Source organism: Falco naumanni, chromosome 16, assembly GCF_017639655.2.
Source record: "Falco naumanni isolate bFalNau1 chromosome 16, bFalNau1.pat, whole genome shotgun sequence".
In the NCBI taxonomy this organism is placed as follows: Eukaryota; Metazoa; Chordata; class Aves; order Falconiformes; family Falconidae; genus Falco; species Falco naumanni.
In genome coordinates, this window is record NC_054069.1 from 1,347,595 (window position 1) to 1,367,791 (window position 20,197).

General features: G+C 54.7%; 1 protein-coding gene across 2 annotated transcripts in view; it reads right to left on the reverse strand.

Annotated features, from left to right (window-relative positions):
• DSCAML1 (DS cell adhesion molecule like 1) overlaps positions 1–20,197 on the reverse strand; it is a 113,809-nt gene that overhangs the window by 90,414 nt on the left and 3,198 nt on the right. For both annotated transcript variants that reach the window (XM_040615990.1, XM_040615991.1), the window contains exons 2-3: positions 14,470–14,787; positions 10,685–10,831 (exon numbers count right to left, since the gene is read on the reverse strand). In XM_040615990.1, the coding sequence (XP_040471924.1) occupies positions 10,685–10,831; positions 14,470–14,787 (465 nt within the window). The remainder of the gene's footprint in view (positions 1–10,684; positions 10,832–14,469; positions 14,788–20,197) is intronic.

Genomic DNA, 20,197 nt, shown 5'->3' on the forward strand with positions numbered 1-20,197 from the left:
ACCACAGCAGCCCCAGAGCCCTCTGGCCTGCTCTTGCCCAAGCCAGCGACCCCAGAGCCTTGGTGCAGCTACAAGAAGGACAGGGATTTTAGTTGTAAGCCCACACGAAGGTTTAGCCCTTGCTCCACCAGCTGAGAGCAGCTCCTCCCTGGCAAACGTGCAGCCTCAGTGGCATCTCAAAGTGCGCCAGGACCAGGCACTGTGGATGCGATTCAGGGAGGCATCTGCACCTCTGCGCTCATTTCCCTCTACCCAGGTGCCCGCCACTGTCCACCCACCGCCCAGCCCTGCTAGCCCCGAGGAAGTTCACCCAGGGAACTCAGCCCTCCCTGCCCCAGCGAGGTGACCATCAGGCACCATCCCATGCCAGGGGCAGGGAGCATCCTCTACAGAGAAAGGCTGCTGCTGCACTGCTGGGAGGGGGCTGGGGAGGGAGGAAGAGAAGCAACCACAACAAAAACCCACCCTCTCTTTTCATAAGACAGCAGAATTTATCAGCCTGCAGCCCTTCACATCTGTCTCCTCATACAAAATGAAAGAGGCTTTGAAAAACAGAGGAGATGAAATAAAGCCGTCTGTGTTAGGAAGCTGGCATCTCTGCCACTGTCACTGTCACCATGGTAGGAATAATGACCGTGATTGTTTCTGCATCTGTGTATGTGCACGGGTGCACGGGAAGGAGGGGGGCGGAAGACGCACAACCGCACCACCACCACAGCCGCCCCCTCCCCACAGGCAAGCACCCCGACCCTGCTGCCGCCCGCTCAGGATGAGCTGGCCATGCACACGCGAGCCTCCCCAGTGGACGCATCAGCGGTGATGGCACGAAGCAGCGATGACTTCAGCTCTGCTACACACAGCGCCAGCTCCTCTCCCGCTGCAGCCCAGCACAAGGCCCCAGGGGCAGGTGGCTCAAGCTCACAAAAACACGTGGTTTGAAAAGAAGTTTTGACCTGAACAGTTTTCACATCACTGGCTTTGCCATAGCAATGACTGCCATGCTGCCCTGATAGGTGCGGCTCCCTGGGGGAGACCCTTGAGGCAGTAGGATGGGAGCCAGCACTGTCTTCACTCCAGTAGGTGACAATTAAAAAGAAGATGTAAAAGGAAAAAGATTCAGGCAGGGTGGAGAAACTGAACATGCCAGCAAACAGCTGGCGAAGCGAACCCTTTCCCTCCAAAGCCATTTCTCAGAGCCCAGCTTGGGCATTTTCAAGGGATTTTGATGCTTTCCAAGCCCATCAGGCTGGTAGCAGCCCTGCAGAGCCTGCCAGGCAGAAGGGTGGCTCCTGATGATCTTTAGGCAAGGTGGCCCATGGTGAACATGGTTGCAGCCCCTGTAGGAAGCCCCTGCAGCATCCCTGAGCCCAGCCGGGCTGCAGCCTCCATGCCCGGCACACACACTGTCCTGCCTGGCACATGGGGCCACGATCACAGCACCAGCCGAGCTGCTCTAGTGCCTTACAGAAATTCATATCCCAGAGGATTTCAGCTCTCCTTCAGCAGGGAGGTCTTTAAAATGCACAAAAGCATTACAATTTAGCAAACGCCTTCTGATCAAGGAGACAAGACCATAGCCCTTGTAGTTCAGCGAGGACCTGTATCCTCTGAGCTCAGTTACGCAGGCAGTAGGGAGCAGCAGCAGGTTCACCAAGGCGCAGAAGGCACGTGTAGCACCAGATTTCATTATACAGCTCAGCTCCGCTGTGAGCTGGGCCCTGTAACCTTTTCCAAGGGCTGGTTCTCAGCAGAGAAGCCTCTCGCAAGGATATGCAGCATACGGTCCAAGGGTCTCCACGCACCTCCAGGCAAGCCCAGCGAACTCGTAAGGCAGAGAACACGTGTCACCACAGGAGGTTAATCAGCCCCTGGCTGCACCTCTGAACTCATCCTGCCCAGGCCATTCCCCTTCCCTGCATGCCACCAGAGGGGTGCTCCGGAGGACTTTCCTCTCGTTCCTAACTTCTTTGCAATCTCCTGCAAAACTGCAATTTGCAATTCAGAGCATCACTGGAAGAGCCTACCCAGCGTGCAGAGTCACGCAGCACATCCTGCTGGCTGCCACTAGCAGACCGTTCCTCCATGTGTCTCCTCCTGCTCTCTGCACTCCAGTAACTTCTTTCACACAAATCACCTCAATCCTCACGCCAGAGTCATTGCTGAAGGTTTGTACCCAGTGGGTATCGTGGCTGTTGTCCCCAAAAAGGTGTCTTCCGCCTTGGGTAGCTGTCCCAAAACAGCGAGCGGAGCACACAGCAGCACTCACCACCCTTCGCTCTGATGTTCCCCACAGGTCCGCACGCGTTCCCCTCTTCTGCTGGGACAGTCCGTGTGCTGAGCTTAGGCAGCACCGATGTAACGCAGGGATGTGGCACGGCCTCCTCCACACTCATCATCACCCTCACCACCACCGCTGCCGGGGATCTTGACGTAGAACCCAAGCCCTCCGCAGCTCAGGCAGACGCGGGGCCAGTGGCATCATGCAGCAAATGAACCTCCTGCTGGGTCTGGGTTAGACGTCAGGCAGGGATTTACAGCCCACTTGCCTCCTGTGGCTGCTCCAAACCCTCATCCATCCATCCATCCATCCCACCCTCTACATGCCATTTGTCCCTTCCCTATGGCACAACTGCTCCTTGGGGTGGCTGAAGATTTACGCTTACAGGTACACAGGGAGATGGCACCTCCACGAACAGCTACTCCTCTGTATGTCATGCCTTGGAGCTTGATGTGCTGTGTTTGGCTTGTGCTCTATCATCCCGCAGGGCTTGGAGCAGGGGCAAGGACATCGTGAGGGGCTGGGATGCCAAGTGCTAGATCAACAGCACTTTTCCTGCTTCAAAACCCTCCGCATCTTTTCTTCTCTACCCTGCAGAGGAAGCAGTCAAAGACTTCCTTGCTCTGATCTCTGACGAAGCACTCCCCTCCTGCAGAAGCTGCAGCAGCTCAGCAAAAGCAGCAAACAGCTTTGGCTCAGGATGGCCCAAGCCCAGTTTCAAGCAAATCTTCATTCGCAATCTGCTGCATGGGCAACAAGGTTGGGAGCCTGCAAAATCCAGCCTTCCACACCAGGGAAAAGCGGCTAGAGCTGCACTCGGGAAGGAGACCCCCTGGAAACCCACCGTGCCCCAGCCTTTCATCACAAGCATTTGGTTGTGCGGGACTCCCAGGATCCCAGGTCTCGTCCACCCGAAGGGCTGCCTGCCAGCATCTCCCCAGCAGCACCAGGAGCACCCAGCAGTGCCCCAGCCATGGGGGCACATGGACCAAGGCAGCCAGCCCTCGTCTCACCCCTGCCTGCCCTGCGCCACTTCCCGGGAGCACCTGCGGCCACAGGGCGCTCGCACCTCGCCGCTCACAGGCATTTTATTTACTTGTTGTAGTCCCTTTTTTTCAGTGTGTGTGCATGCGTGTGCAAGATTGTCTCCAACGTGACTCTGCATTATCAGGGCTATAATGAGTCCTTGTTAAAGTGGATTTGATGGAATAATTATATTCCAAAAAAACCTGCGGGAAAGTGCTCTCCCCTCTTAAAGGGCAGGATCATCAAACGTTCTCGCCACATTATTTGCAGTCACACCTTCTGCTGCATCTGCTCCTTTTAAAATCTCTAACTCCAATCTGATCTGAATATATAAATCTGAATTATCACAGCAAAAGGAGATGTGCTCACACCTTTTTTTATCTGTTGCCATGGCGATTAGATAAAATTCACGCCAAGTCTCTGGGGAAGGATGAAATGATTTCAGACAGAATCTCACCCCACTTGGTGAGAATAACGCCTGGAGCTACTTCCCTCTGTAACAGGTCTGGGCACATGTCGCAGCCAGAGAGGGTGGCAAGGGGTGGGGGAGAAACCAGGACACCTTTAGAGATCTCGGGATCGACAGGGGAAAAGGTTCTGCAGCACCCCTAGATAGGCTAGGGTAGGACAATGCTCAAATAAATCACATCAGGCTGCTCCACGCTGCAAGTCAACCCATCTCAGGCAGAAGCTACAAAATTTAATTGAAAAGGCCAATTCTGCGCCAGCCTTTTGCCCAATGGTCACAGCTTTTGTCTCAGAGCTGGACACACCAGGAGGGAGCAGAGCAGGAGACAGCAGCAACCCAGGCTCCCTCCTCTCCTGGGAGAAGCAGCAGGTCACAGCCACCAGCCCCACTGCAGGTGACACCCAGGACAGGACAACAGGCTGGCCCCGTGCCTGCCGCGCTTGGACCCGCAGGCTGCTTGCTCCCAGGCACCTCACTTGAAACCAGCTGGGGTTATTCCACATTCAAGCAAGACCAAATAAAAATGCTAACAGCCGGCAACAATCCTCAGGAACTTATCTCCTGTTCCCAAACCATCTCAATGAAGACAAACACATAAACAAGGGTTGCCTTTCGCCTGGCCATGTTTATTCCGTCCCAGCTTCCAGCTTTTTGCTAGTAACATGAGACTCATGTCCCCCAGAACAAGCCTATTGATACGAGGACAATGCTGAATTATCCAGGTCCTGGCTTTTCTGCCCCTTGGATCGTCCCTCCACATCCCCTGGCACGCAGCACCCCGGCGGGGAGGGAACGCTGCATCCATAAATCCTCGCCTGGTGTTCAGATGCTGGTAGCCTCCCACCGCGTCCCTAGACTCACCACGTCTCGAGATGGATTGCAGTGGAATTTGTGTACGCTTACACTTTCTGCTATTTTAGAGAAAAATGTAACGGGTGGCAGATGTTGCAAGGTACAGCAGAGGAGAGCGTACATCTTCAGGGCGGACAGCCACATTTAACCACAAGAAAGCTACTGCAGTTTTATTTCCCACGTCACTGAAGGGTGGCTGAGATAAGTTTAAGAATCCCCTAAACAGCCTTGGGCACTACAGAGGATGGGACAGAAAGGGTGATTCAGGTCAAATTAAGCTCATAGCTGAACCACTGCAAACAGATTAGCTTAGATATTTCCAAAACTCCTAAAAGGCTACAGTTCAATCAAGAACATACACAAAAACGTATCTAAAACTTCACAGAACTCATTTTTTTTTCAGTTCCACCCTTCTGGCAAGCTTTATGTTTTGCTTTCCAGAGAAAAGATTTTGTGGATATTCAGTGACTAAGTAAGTACATCCAAGTTTCTGCAGCCCTCAGAGGATATGTGTTAGGGTTGCTGAGAAAAACAGCACCCTTAGAAATGCCTGTACCTTGAAAAGTGCTGTATTTAGGTTTTTTCCAACACAATCTATCGAGTACATGACACGGAAGCACCAAATAGCAGCCTAGCTCTGGGCTTGCCAGCCCAGGAATGCTTATCGCCTCCAAAACATTGCTCTTCTGTGCTGCCCTTGCGAGTCACAGGCTACACAAGGTGGGATGAAAAACGCCATCAGCTTTCCCTCACAGCTGATGCAATGCCATTACACCCGTGAGGATGCCACTTTTGTTCTCCAGGGACACCACGGAGAGCCAACCTCGGCAACATTAGGCCCACACACCCAAGCGACATCCCACATCCCAGCCCAGCACACGACCTCCCAAGGCAAATCCCACCACGCTCTCGGGATGCGCCAGAGCAGACATGCATCGATGGCCAAAGGACTGGAGCCCAACGACAGCAGGCAGCCACCCTCAGGCCTGTCCTCCCCACCCAGCACGGTGCTCCTGATAGCACAACGGGCACCAGCCTGGTCTGGTGCCGTGTCTGTGCCACGAAGGGCGAAGCTGGATGCGTTTCCATCACTGAGCCAGCTGGGGAACGGCTTGGGTCTAAGTGCACAGACACGCACGTGCTCACAGGGCTGCAGGAGCCAAGCAGTGCTTGAACGCACGCATGCAGCCACAGAGGAGGGGCTGACAATCACTCAAAAATCCACTCTTTCTAGTGTCTCAAGTAGCTCTCCACATCACCACGTGCTTTTTTAAACCGCAGCTGGACACACGCTCCACGAGCACCCGCATACATGGGATCCACACTAGCATGACTGCGACATCCCAGTTCTGCAGGGCCTGCTGACACCGAGCTGCAGCCGTGCAATGCCCGAAGAGAGGATGAGTCCGTGCCACGAACTGCCATTTCTGTGCCACAACAGCCAGACCACAGTGACTAAAGCAGCTTCAGTCACACATGCAACAGAGTTCCTCTGTGGCAAATCAAAGCCATGCGAGCGCCTGCGAGACTCTTCATGTTAGCCAGCCTGGTGACAGTACTTTCAAAAAAAAAAACAAAACCACCAAAACACACACCCACTGTTCACCACACCGAGTTCTTAAACTGGTTCGTTGCAGGAGTTAATCCCTCTTTCCCTACAGAAAAGGGAGAGGGGTCTGCAAAACATGCTGCTCAGCTGCAGCCCTCCTACCCTTGTCCCGTTACTCCCCACAAATACATATCAAAATTCATCAACAGCAACAGAGTTTGAAGTCACAGCCTGGGTGCCAAGTGCAGTCTTACACACAGCGCCCGGTCCTGTAAGCACCACAGCTTTGCTCCCAGTCAGCACCAGCCTACATTAAATGCCACAGTCCTGCAAGCGGTGCTGCATGTTTGCGACAAGGCTGAGAACGAAAGGCAAGATCGATTTTGATGTGAGCACCAGCAAAGCAAATGGGTTTTTGAAAACCCTATAATTTCTCTGCAACCCTTGACTTCACTAAACACACATTTTTAGACTGCAGCACAGTTAGGTAGGCATTACACCAAAATGAGCTGCACTAATGATGATTTATGTGCAGGATAACCTTCCATAAAGAATTTATCTGTGATTTCAGGGTAAGTTACAGTGTTGCCAAGTTAACCAAATCATGTAACTCGCCACCCAAACCCCCTCCAGCAGCAGGGCCGCACAGGCACAGAGCACTGCCCTGCAACTGCTTGGAGACCTCTCCAAATGCAAACCCAGCAGGTGCTCCTGAAAAGACACACTTGCCTGGGACTTGGACAGAAGAAAGCCAGGCAGAGGCACCCTGTGTAAGGGGAATGCTCCTGGGCTGGCGAGAGCAGCAGCAGCCCAAACAACGCGCATGGCATGCCCGATGCTCCCTGCACCATGCAGGATGCTGCACCTGCATCCCACCGCGCCAGCCCATCCTTGGCAGCAGGGCATCGCAGGGACCTGCATGATGATGGAGGGTTTCATTCAGGCACCTCCACGGGGAAGCAGGCGGCTCTCCAGCAGGGCTCTCTGCTGGCAAGGCACCTCCAGCAAGCGCTGCTGATGCCAGTCTGGCCCCACCAAGGTCCTTCACCCACCAGCAAACTGCCATCAGAAGAGCAGCAAGGCTTGTCTGAAAAGACACATCGCAAAGGTCCAGCAGCAGAGGTTGGGAGCCCTGTAATCCTAATTAAGGACAAAAAGAACCCAAGAAAGCGCACAAAAGGGCCACCCAGGCCACATACAGCCAGAGGCCTGAGCTCACGAGAACAGCAGCCCCCAGGGAAATGCTCACCCCAGCTGTTTCTGAGATACAAAATATTTTGGTTTGGCAGGGGTAAAACCAGGGATGCTAAGGAAAGCAGCATTTGCTGTGAAAATAGTCACTTGAAAAGAGTTTTCTGCCACAGAGCGGTGTGGATGGAGACTTTTTTCCCCACTCCTGCATGCTAGAACTGTTCATCCCCTGCTGCACCAAGCCTTGCCAGGCAGATGCGCAGCCTTCCACAGGACGCACCTAGGGGAAAGTTTCGGGAAAAGCAGTGAGTTTGGCACACTAAAGTCAGGAGAGAACGCCACGTTACACAGCCAGCTGTAAATACAGCTTGGATGTTCTTCTGAAGGAGCTGCGGTACTTCCAGAAACCTTTTCTTTTTGCAGGCTGACTGGAGGAGAGCTGTGTCGGCACAACCGCTTGATCTTACAATTCAGAAAGCATATCTGCGGCTGAATGGAGCTATTAGGCCTCAGCACCACTTTTCAGCATTTCTCAGCCTTCACACCGTTCACTCTGAACAGCAGGGACCCCCTTGTCCTCTCCTCATCTTCCTTGCTCAGAATTAGGACTGAAGCAGAGGTTCACCAGAGGTCAAGACAAGACCACAGTTTTGGTAACAGCAAAGCCAGTTTTAGCTCTAACAGAGGCGCAATAAGGAAATAAGCTTCAGGCAGATACTATATTTGTAATCCAACGGCAAAACATGTTTGCTTGTGTTGACTCTGCACTGTAACACAATTTATATGTTCTGTCTTTAGGGTAATTATTGCTTTAGAATGTTAAAATCGTTCCACTCTAATTAAATCATCATTAAAAAATCCACTGCCACAGCAAACTTGAGAATAAGTCTGGTTAAGATCACGCAAGTGCACGAATGCTTAGTTGATAAACTTGCTGCCGAGCAAACCAGCCACGCTCTGCAAACAAGGTGCATGGGCACTGCTCTGCTACATCCTGAAGAACCCTGTGTGGCGTGAGCAGCCGCTGCCCACCAGCAAGTGCCACTGGAGCTGGCACAGCACCCCCCAAGGAACAAACACCGCTGCTGCTCAGGCTGGTGGACCTCGCCGCGCCCCGCTTGCCAAACAGCACAAGCGCGGGGTGGGCAGAGCGTCACCACCCAAGCATCTCACTGCCCCAGGAGGTGGGCGTCACAGACTCCTTGGTCCCATCCACCGCAGAGAAATCCACCTTGGACTCACTTGTTCATGCAGACACAACTGTTTCCTGGGGCTGCACTGAGCAGAGAAGGGCTGGCAAAGCTGTGGTGCCAGCCTGCGCCCTACCAAAGGGTGCCATGCTTTTTCCAAACACCAGCTGGCCTCCAGGTAAGCCGCCCCAAACACACTTTTAAACTGCTCTCTTAGATCACCCGGAGGTTTCTCACCCACCAAAATGAAACAGACGTTTCCACCTTATTCCAAAACACTCTGAAGTGCCAGAAGCTCCTTACACAGGCTCGTGCCCAAGGAAGACATTTGTAAGCAAAAGTCTCCCTTTCCGGGCAAAAGGCTGCTGCAGGCGCAGGCTGGCTGCTGATCAACGCAAGCTCATCACTCTGAACGCCCGTCCAGGGAAGCCCACACTCCCGAGGCAGAGAGTTTCACATCGCATTTCATCCCAAGACTGTCAGAAAGGGGTCAGGGCTGGGGAGGGGGGGCTCTGCAGACTCGGGTCCCGACCACGAGAAGACAGCTGGCTCGCAGCCCCGGCGCTGCAAACCGTGACAGGCCCCATGCCAGCCTCAGTCGGGAGGGGTGCCCAGCTCCCCTGCCACACAGGGGGCTGCAGGCAGCCCCTGCCCGCGCATCACAGCCCTGGGGGGCATCACTGCTTCCCATTGCCTGCCCCCAAGGGCACAGGTCACGCTGAGTCAGCAGATGAGCTGTGCTCAGGAGGCACGGGCGAGAGCCTCCAGAGCCCTCAGGAGAACCTGTCACCCCCCTCCAGGTGAAGCACTTTGGTCCATAAGCCCCTTAAGAAAGAAACATCCCTGCAAGAGGGATTAGAGCAAATCGCCTCTCATGCTTGGTCAGCGGCTGCCCCAGCAGGCACAAGGCTCAGGCCCTGCTCCCGGTGGCATCTGCTCCCCACAACACTGCCAGCGCAGCAACACTGAGCCCTGGAGGAGCTTTGGGACTTGCTGACCTGTGAGCAAATACCAAGCACAGAGCATTCACTTTGGGCAAAATCCTTTAATTCTCTCTGGATCCTCCTGGGGAAAACGGTATTGATTGCTTTACTACTAGCTTACACATGCTGTGATGGGCAGCCAGTGCTGCCATCAATACCAACTCCAAGAAGGGAGCCAAAAGGTCACCCCAGGACATGGGACTGGCCCTACATGGTGCCCAGCACCTGCCCACAGCCCCTGCACTGCTTCAAAGCCTGTGACAAGCCAGGAGGGCACAGGAGCCAGCGCCCGCAGCACCAGCACGGCTTGGCAAGCAGTTTGCCAGGTTGCTCTCCCCTCATGCTGAGCTGCACAGACGTGCCTGGTAGACTGTGTCCCATCAATGCCACCTCTCCTCCCTCTGCCCCAGGGGACTGGCTGGGAGAAGACCCCAGTTTCAGAGGCTCCCTGCTCCCACAGGAACCCAGGGTGCCCTGCACCTGCCAAAAACACGTGTGGAACGACCCAGGGACAAACCCAGAGCTGCAACATCCCTGCACAGGTGGGGGCTGCTGTCCCTCCTGCAGCCCCCTTCCCCACAGATCAGTCAGCGCCGAGTGGGACGTGTCCCAGGCTACAAGGCAGGCACATGAGATGAAGGGTGCCAGCAGCTTCCAGGTGCCAGCACAGGGAAGGGGCACATGATGCCGTTTTTACTGAGTTTTTTTTCCCCACAGCTGAATCAGTTGTGAAAACTTGCTGGAATAGTTACTGGCGCATCACTCTGACAACACGAAAACCAGCTCTGCCTGCAGAAGTCAGGACACTGACAGCAAGGACAGGCTCTTTTTCTGCTCTCCGAGCCCCAGCTGCCAGGTACCGGACACTCACAGGCACGCAGGTGAAGCCAGGACGGGGACACCAAAGATCCGTGAGCCCAGAGATACACAAAGTACCAACCACAGCACCAAGGAGACCCTGAACACACCTGCTCACACCACCAGCATTTTCCAGTACAAAGCCGCAAGACTGTCATCAATAAAAGCCTTTGCTTGGACTGCACAGGCACCGACAATAAGCGAGAAAAAAAGATCCTCCGTGACAGGGAGTCTCACCCATGGCAAAGCAGATCACTTTTTCCAAGAGAACAGTGGGTCCTCTCTTACCTGGGATGATAGAAACGGTGTCTTTCTCCCAGGACACAACACTAACGTATTCCTGCACTGAAGAGGGGATGAGGCACTTGAAAACAGCCACGTTTCCACGCATCGACCTTTGGTCCTCCACCCGAACGGTGTACGGTTCCCTGAAAACTGTAGAGAAAAGCAGATGGTTGGTAGCATGACAGTGCTGGAGAAAAACACACTTCCTTTTGCTTTAATCCCACGTTTCCCAAACAAACCAACCCACCCAGCAACAAACTGCTTCCATCCAAAACACTTGGCCCATCTTCCCGGGGAAGAAAGCGGCTCTCCTTGGGAGACCGTAGCCCTGGGCTTGGCAGGCAGGGGGTGGTCTGGCCGAGCTCCTGCTGCTGGGACCCTGCGATGGTCCCCAGCATCACCCAAACTTGTCACCAAAGCAAGCTGCTGACTTTGTAGCCAGCAAAACTGCTAAGGCAGGGGTTTGCAGCACCCCAATTTCAGTACAGGGACCACGGGCATTTCGTAGCTGTAACGTTCAACCTGCCACCTCGGGAGGTAATCATGTCACTGCTGGGTGCATGCTGAAAATACAGCTGGGAGGCACCTGGGAGACACAGCACCCTCCTAAACCCACCAGAGGAATATTTAGGGAAGCATATGACAAATTTCCAAGGCATGCCACAGTGGGAGCCATGAGCTGTCCCCACCACGCACCCTGTTCCTCAGGGAGATGCACATCCCTTTGACAGCTCCACTCTGCTCCCTGGACCAGTGACAAGGAACTCCCCAGTGCCACAACCCTCCAGTGGCACTCACTAGGTAAGGTGGATCCACCCCAGCCTCTTCAAAAAGACAAAAAGATGTCACCATGCCCAGCAACACATGCAGGCACCATAAACTCCTAAAATTCAAGTATAAAATGCAGTGAGTGCAGGTGCCTCCTTACTGTGATAATAATTGTGCCCTGTAGGACGTGGGCACCTAAGCATCACTATCATGAGACATGCATTCACTTCATCATTTAAAAACAGCCCTTGGCCAGAACAGAAGCAGCTCAACGAATCTCCCAAGACAGAACTCAAAAAGCAGCCCCAAAAGGAAGGTGTTTTCCCCGAGTGGAAAGCACCTGCCGGCAATGCATCACGTGTTGCACAAACAAGCCAGCAGCAAGAGGGTGACAGTATTTCCACCCTGGATTCCCGAGCTTTTAGGGCATGCTGCTCTGCTGCAAAAGCGGGGGGACAGACCCAGGGGCACATGCCAGGCTGCACACCCCCAGGTGTGTGGTGACACTTGCCAGCAGGATCCGCACACCAGCTGCCTGGTAGAGGAGACCAGCAGCAGCAATAAGGTATTAAGTTCCGAGCTGCAGAGGGCTGTCTCACCCTCACCTGCCCGCAGCTCAGCCACCCCCCGGCGGGCAGAGCCCCCCTGCCCCAAGGGGGTGCAGGGAAGAGGGCTCGGAGTGGCCCCTGGCTGGCTCTGGTTACCCACCCGGTGCCCCGGTGGGGAGGACGAGGGTCTGCACCGCGAGGGCACAGGGAGAAGCCTACCATGGAAAGGCACTCCAGAGCCAAAGCAGATTAGCTAGCAAAAGCTTCCTTAATCACATGGAGCAGGAGGTTTATTCACGGGCTTTAGAGGCCAGCGGGGACCACGAAGAGCATCCAGCCTGGCCTCCTGCACACTCACTGCTGCCACTGCCCAGCCCACAGCAGACCTCGTCCACCAGCACCCACACTCGCCCCCACGGCTGCCCCAGCAGCTCTGACCCACACCAGCCTCCACAGCCTGGGCTTCTGGCCTTTGGGAATAATTCCCACAAGGGTAATGTACAGCCACAACTAGCACAATTTCCATTGGCTAGAGAGATTTGCTCCATGTGCTCACCAACAAATTTTCCAAAGCTTCCAGAGATTTTTCCAATTCCTCATATTTTCAACTGCATTTTACTCATTTGCTTTCTTTGTACAGCTTTAATTGGCTTCCCTCAGTGCATTGCCATTACAAAGCACTGGGGAGTGACTGGGATGCAAGATGACCAGGAGGAAACAGAAGTAGGGGAATGTTTCACAACCATTTCCAAGTGCCATAAAGCCGAAGCACTTTGAGCTGCCACAGCTGGTGCCATCGTGGTGGCCCTCGGAGCCCTGCGTGTGGGCCCCCACTATGTTGTACTCACGCCTCCTGCTAATTGCACCTGCTAATGTGACAGGGAACGCTGTGCTCCCAGCTGAATTCCCACTGGCAGCAGGCGTGCATTCAACCCAGTATTGAGAGAGGGGGGTGAAAGCCAGGACACAGCTCTGCTACTGGCTTGCTATGATCCCAAGGAAGAAGAGTGAAGCAAAGGCTGCCTGCCCAGCAAGGACCAATGCAGCACATCCAGAGCAGCTCTCCAGACAGCCAGAGCAGCCATCCTTGCTGCTCAAGCCCTGGGCACCCACAGCCCCCAGCAGCCCTTGCCAGGGAGGTCTGCAGAACTCCGCAGTCTCAAGCTATGTCAAGCCCAGGGTCACCAGCGCCAGAGGGGCCACAATCATCCACTCAAACACAAGCCACCCCCATGCAGGCAATTGCCCAGGGCCAGCTGGGGAGCCACAGGGGCTACTCAACCTGCTGCACCCACCCCGGGTTGCCAGCCAGCACCAGCTGGCCACAGCGCTCACCGCTGCCCAGCACGAGGAGGGCACCAGCTCCACGCTGCACGTCGCATTTACTACACCCTATCTGCCCCTGTCCCTCCTCCACCGAGCTGTGGTTTATAGGTAACCTGATAGCGCTGGTAAATAATTCACTCTGCGGAAGGGGGTTAATACCAATTTACTCTGCAGTACAAGGTATTAAAATAAAAAACCCTGTAGTCACTTCTGTCATGTTCCCTCTGCTAGCCCCACTTTTAATAGGTTACATAATGAAGCCATTCCTGGGCTATTAGCCCTCCTCAGCCTGGTCAATAATTTACTATAATGGCTTTTGGAATCAGCTCTTTGCTTTTTTTTTTCTTAATAAGCCTTGGCATGCTGGGGCTGGATGCTATAGTAGGAACAGACAGGCTCGAGGAGGGCTGTGGGACAGAGTGGGGGTCTCTCCACCAAGGACAGATGTGGTTCGGCTCCTCCCACAGTCATGAAACCCCCCAGTGCATGGTTGGGTGCAATAATATCTGTTCAAAGGGAGAGGATCTCTCCTGCTGCAAGGCTGCAGCCACACCACAGCCTCCAGGCACTTGGTGGAGACCCCCAAGCTGCACATCCTTTCCCTGCTGGTCACCCCAGCCCTCTCCCAGCCGGTAACAGGCCAGTGCAGAACTGCGGAGGTGCAGAACCAGTGGTTAACTACAGCAGGATGCTGTTTTGCAAACAGGTACTGGCAAGCCTGCTTACCCAGCACCCTGTCCTTCTCCCTGCTCTCCATCCGTGCAGCATCCACCAGTTCCTTCACAACAGGCCAATGCAGCAGCCCTGGTTCTGTGCTCTGCTCCCTGGGCAGCAGCACCATGCAGCAGGGCTGCCAGACCAACCCACGGTGCAGGCAATGCAGCACGGCACAGCAGCCCTTGCAAGGCAGCAGGCACTGGGTCCCGCTGCTCCATGCAGGATTGCCTGGTCCCATCCCCATTCAGAACAGCCTGGCTCTGCAAGTGGGACAGCAGCGGTGCTGTCCCGATGGTCAGCGTTCCTGGTCCGTGCCAGGGAGGCAGAGGCAAGCAAGGTGAGCTCATCAGGCCAAGCAGCAAGGCAAGGAGATGACTGGAGAAAAGCCAGCACCTCGTCCAAACCCCAGCACCCACAAAGAGCTCCTACCTGCTTTAACACGGATATTTGGGCTCCTGATTTTGCCAGCCGAGTTCTCCGCGGTGCAGAAGTAGTCGTTGTCGTGGATAAAGCTATTGAAGGCTGATGGCGAGAAGGGGTAGAGCTGCAAAGTCCCATTGGCATGGACATGCCGGATGTGGGGCACATCGTAGATGTCGTCACCTGTGGCCAGGTACCACCGAAGGACAGCGCTGGGTGACCCTGCTGCCGGGCAGGGGATCACCACCCCCACTGTGCTGGAGAAGGTGACCTGCTGGATAGAGTCGTTCACAAAGTAGAGGCTGGTTCCAACATCTTCAGCATGTGCTGCAGAGAAAGCAGAGGCCACAACGGCAAAGGGTTACTGCAGAAATCGCCAATCCCCATGAGCACAGAGAGCACCCCTGAGCCCAGCCCCCAGCCCCACACGCAGCAAAGGAGCATCAGCGCATAGGCTGGAAGCATAAAGGCCACCTTCACAGGCCAGCGCTCTTGCTGGCAGCATGGATCAGGGATCACAGGCACCTAAGCAGGACAACTAGGGGCTGTGCAAGCAAGGAAGGGTACCCAGGGTGTCCCCGCCAAGGCCCCCCCAGGTGGCCGTATGCACCCAGGTGGCGCTGAGCACGCAGTCCCACCATGCCTCAGCACCCACAGACCTGAGAACACCCATGTGCAACGATGACAAACCAAGCTGAAGAAACCAACACCATTTCTCCTGCAAAGCACAACATCCCCCAGCCTGGAGCAGCAGCCAGGCAGCATACCCCTGCCTCATTGCTCCCCCAGCACAGCCCTGGCCAGCCTGCGGCTGCAGAAGCCCATCAGTGCCAACACCCTCAGTGCAAGCCCCCCCCAAGCAGGGCAGAGATCTTCCCAGCTGCCTCTAAACCCCAGGAGAGGGGCCTGAAGATGGGGTTCAGTGCTGCTCCCCTCTCCCAGAGGGGAAGCCCAGTCCCATCCTGCCCTAAGCCTGAGCTGCAACCAGTGCCGGTCATCCTTCCACCACCCAGCAAAGACTGAGACACCCAGGGTTCATGGGCACAGTCTGGGCAGAGCTTGCAGCCGCTCGGATGGCCAGGGGCAGCTCTCCAGGGCACCGCAGAAAAGCACTTTCCTTCTTCAAAATGAGGGAAGGGACCTCCTCACCCAGCTCCTCCAGCCTCTCCTTCCCACTCTGCAGGACCACGAGCTCCCCCTTCTCAACCAAAGCCAGCAAGATTGGCTATAAATAAGGATGAGGAGGCCCCCAGTCACTTAGATCCGTTTTCTTTTTTTAGTCGCACTCTTTCCAAGTGGGCGGAAGGACAGGGATATAGAAAGCGGCCCTCGGCGGGTGTATTAATAGCTCTGGCTGAGAACACCGCTCGTGGTGCCGCAGAGCCAATAAGCAGATCACTACCGTGCCGCCGGTTCAAAACGAGTCACGGGGGACCCTCTGTGACCTCAATTCCTTAACTTGGGGAGGAGGGGACAGGAGCAGGAAGGGAGAAGGAAAGCCTCATCCATACAGATAGCCTTGCCTCGGCTCTGAGGGCGAGCGCACCGCGGCTGCTCACCTGAGGAAAGGCTGGTTGGGTGTCACTGGCCACAACCACTCACATCTCCCTGCAAAGCTTCCTCCAGCGCCCAGCGGCGAGCACACGCCTCTCCTGCCTTGGTGCTGTGCCACCAGCCTGCTCCACACCGTCCTCAACCTGGTCAAGATGGGAAACTCCAAAGCACCTCACCCCTTCCCAGAGCAGAGTCCTCTCCATCCTTCTCCCAGCTGGACGTACAACCTCACTGCCTCTTTCAGCACCCATGAAATCAGAGGCGAGAGCATCTGGTTCTTGCTCTCTGCGTATTCTGCACTGAAGCATCACCTAAAATGACAAAGTTTCCTCCTTTGCCTACACAGAGCCCTGCTGTCCCCCATCAGGGGCACTGCCCAGCCAAGCCACCCGTGCAGCAGACTAGCTGACTAGCAAGGTCCAGCACTGCCACCACAAGAAACAACAGATTTACAGGTGGAGAAAGCACCTCCATATCTCCACACACATCAGTTCCCTGTGTCCATGCACAGGTAGAAGTAGACAAAGCCATTTATTTTTCCCTCCCTCGGTGACAAGCACCAGAAGGACGGACCAGGGGAGGAAAGCGCTCCAGCCGAACCTCCTGCACAGCAGCGCCAGGCTTTGCAGAGCTACGGGGCCGCACGGCCCTGCAGATGTCGTTTTGTGACATCTCCAGCCTGGTTTGTAGTCATGAATCAGCATTTCCCTTCATCAGAACAGCATGGTGCTTCTCCCAAATACATGAAAGAGAAAAACGCACATTTACAGGCAGAGGAAGGAAAACAAAGCACGCGGCAGCAGCAGTGTGCTATTTGTGGTAAAGCCTGTCGCTCGAGCAAAGCAGAAGATGGCTGGAGCGAGGGCACATGGTATGCAAGGTGCACAGCAAAAGCCACCCTTTGCCCATCCTCCAGCTTTGGATCAGGAACATTTCACTGTGCTCAGCACCCCGCCATCCACCCAGCTCTGCCCCAGGCCCCATCCAGCATCTCCACCCCAGATCCCAGACCACAGCTTGAGAAGGCTTCTGCCGTAATAAAGATCATAGAGCATCCATGGCCTGGCAAGGAAGTATCTTTTTGCCAGGCAGCACCCAGGAAGGTTTAGAGCTGGACGGGTGAGGAGTGGAAAAAACCCTCATAAACAAAAAAAATCGTATTACCCATAAAGCTTTTTCAGGTCAAAGGGGGAAACGGATTTTTAATAGAAAATGGAAGTTATGGGATTGGCAATAGTTATGTGACAGACGCATAGAGTTAAATCCATATAATCTCCTTTACCATTTAGCATTGAGCACCATCCTAATTCCATGTTTCATAAAACTGTCTCCAAATCACTGAGAGAGATTAAAAATTTAGAAATAGCACTGCAATATTTTTAAACCAGAAATCACTGCTCACATCTGGTCAGATGTCCTGACCCTAACCTAAATATCGAGGGCATTAATTCACATGAACCTGAAAAGAGGAGTCTAGAGGAGTCAACATGGAACAGTTGCTGCTGGGGAAAATGCAGCGATGCAGGTGTGCAGCACCAGTCCTGGAGACTGGCCCACCAGTAGCTGGAAGCTACACAAAGCCCAGCACACAGCCGGACACAGTCTAGCTTGCTCTGAAAAGCATCTATTTTAAGTTATCAGAGTGCAATCTTCCCAAATTGTAGCAAATTACAACCTAGAGGTATTGAAATATTAATATCTCTATCTGAGCTGGGAGAAGCAAGTCATTTTGCTATCATCCCTTCGGAATATTTACCAGGCTCGATAGCTGGACTTCCCAAACTCCACCACCATCAGCAGCACAGCCAACCTCAGCACTGCAAAGTGCTGCGCTGCACAGGTGGCACTCATTTGCTCTAACGAGAGAGCAGCCATCAACTGACCCCAGGATCTGTCACCAAGCCCCATTTTTCTGGAAGAGGCAGCTGAGACGTAGGTGTGAGTCCTGCACAGGCTGAAACCTCAGCGTGAGCAAGCACAGAAGTGCCATCGCCTCCCAGGCGAGTGCCCAGCAATGCAAACCCTTCTCTCCTCCAGACCTCACGGAGAAGAGCCTGTCCCTTTCTACGAAGCAGATTTAGGACTGGGCTCAGACAATGACCAGCTTTGTGCCCGCACAATTAGGCAGACGTTTCTCCTGAGCTAAGAAGGTTTTTCTGCCTGCGATGCACATCACCCATGTTAGCAAGCTGCTTGCTCATGACCTCACAGCCCGTGCTGTGCCCACCCAAACCCAGCAAGTTTCTCAAAGCTGAGCAAGGTCTTCTGTACATCGGTAACTGGTGGAAACCCAACAGAGATGGGAAAAAGCTGAACAAGCTGTGTTTCAAGGCTGTTTACACAATCCTCTGGGCATGGGCAATCCAGCCTGGGCCGATATGGTTCCTCAAGGGGTGGCAGAGGTCCGTGATTGCCAGAGTACTTCTTTACAAAAGAGCAGCCACTCTAGGCTTGACTATTTGCCACAACTAAGCATGTTGCTGGCATTCAAAAGGAGGTTTTGCAGCACCTCAGAAAGGGCAGGCACCAGACTCAAGCTCACAGTACCCCATCAGCAGCACCTTTCCTGAGATATTCCTCCTGGGCTTGGTGGCCTGAGGCTGGGTACCCACCCCAGCCTTCCTCCAAGGCCAGGCGAGATGCTGCTGAGGCAGCACCACAGCAGAAATCCCACCAAAGGGACTGCAGGAGCCAGCAGGACTTCTCCAACAACCAACTATAATGGGCTGCAGGGATGCTGTGAAGAACAGCAGGCTAATCGCCACCTCACCACTCATTTATTATCCTCATTAAGGGTGTTTGACACCTGCCCTGTTCAAGGAGAAAGCAAACTGAAGCCTGGCATGCATAGCGGGGCGGGAATTACAGGTAGGTGGCAAGTCCTAATATTTTCTCTCTACTGCCTTAAGATACAACAGTAATTCCATCACATACTGCCTGCACACTTGTAATGCAGGAGCGGTCTTTGGCCTCCCCTGGAATGAGCTTCCTCCCAGCCCTCATCTTCAGGACATTTTTAATAGCCTTCCTCCTAATGAAGGGAGTGACCTTGGAGCCGACAGAGCAAGAAGTGGCATCTTGAAGCATCACGGAAGGGACAGCGAGAGAATCAGCTGAGAAGAGGTGAGAAACGCAAGGCTGGTACCCCTTCAAGCGGAGCACAGGAGGTGCACACACTCTGCCAGGAGCGCAGCACAGCCACACGGGATGCCACCCCACCGCTGGGGCTTTCCAGCCCAAAGGGTTAAAGCCACGACTGCAGCTGAGTGGCCTCCCCCGCTACACACCCAGCAACTCAGGGACCAGTCTCAGGGGTGTGGAAATTGTGCCATGAAATGCTGAGCACAGCCTGGGGCATTCAGCTGGTGCCCAGCACAGCAGCAGCAATGGCAAGTACCTGCCATAGCACCTTCCCCGCCTCAACACTGCATTTTGGGCAGCGCAGGAGTCCCACCCTTGTGGCACAGCCCCTCTGGCCTGACACAGTGGCCACTGTCACTGGGAACTGAAGAGGGAGCAAAGGAGAATGGTGCCTCTGGTCCTCTGCGGGTAAGGGCACTGCTCAAACATGCTTGGAGTGCAGGCGCCTGCTCCTTAATGCATCTGCATGGAAATTAAGGCCTGAACCACCTCCAGTTATTATGACAGCACCCAAGCTGAGGCTGTAACCCTTGCCTGGGGAAAAAAAAAAAAAGCTCTCCCTGCTGATCTGCCTGGCCCCTGAACCTCCCGCGTCAGCTTGCTAGAAGTGCCAGTCTCACCACCCCGTCCACACAGGGGGCTGACACAAAGCTGGGCATCCCCAGCTCTGCACATCCCCCAGTTCTGCACCGCCTCCCAAGCCCCCCAACCTGCCCGAGCTCCCCCCGAGGGTCCTCTGCCTTGGGGGGCCGAGGAGCAAGCCCAGGGCCCACAGGCAACAGCCTCTCCCTCCCCTTCCACAGCCCACCTCCACATGTCAGCCATGCTGAACACGAACCCTGAGGAGCTGTAGCCAAGTCCCATGGGGACAACCGGTGACGTTACCAAGCCTGGGTGACAGCAAGGTCCCCCCCAGGGAGGCTGGGGCCAAGCCGATACGAGGGGACGCACCAGAGGCTGTGCACACCTGCTGCTGGGCTTCGTCTGGAGCCGCTGGATCATGCTGCTCGGCACGCTGCAGCCTGCACGCTCGCTTCTCAAG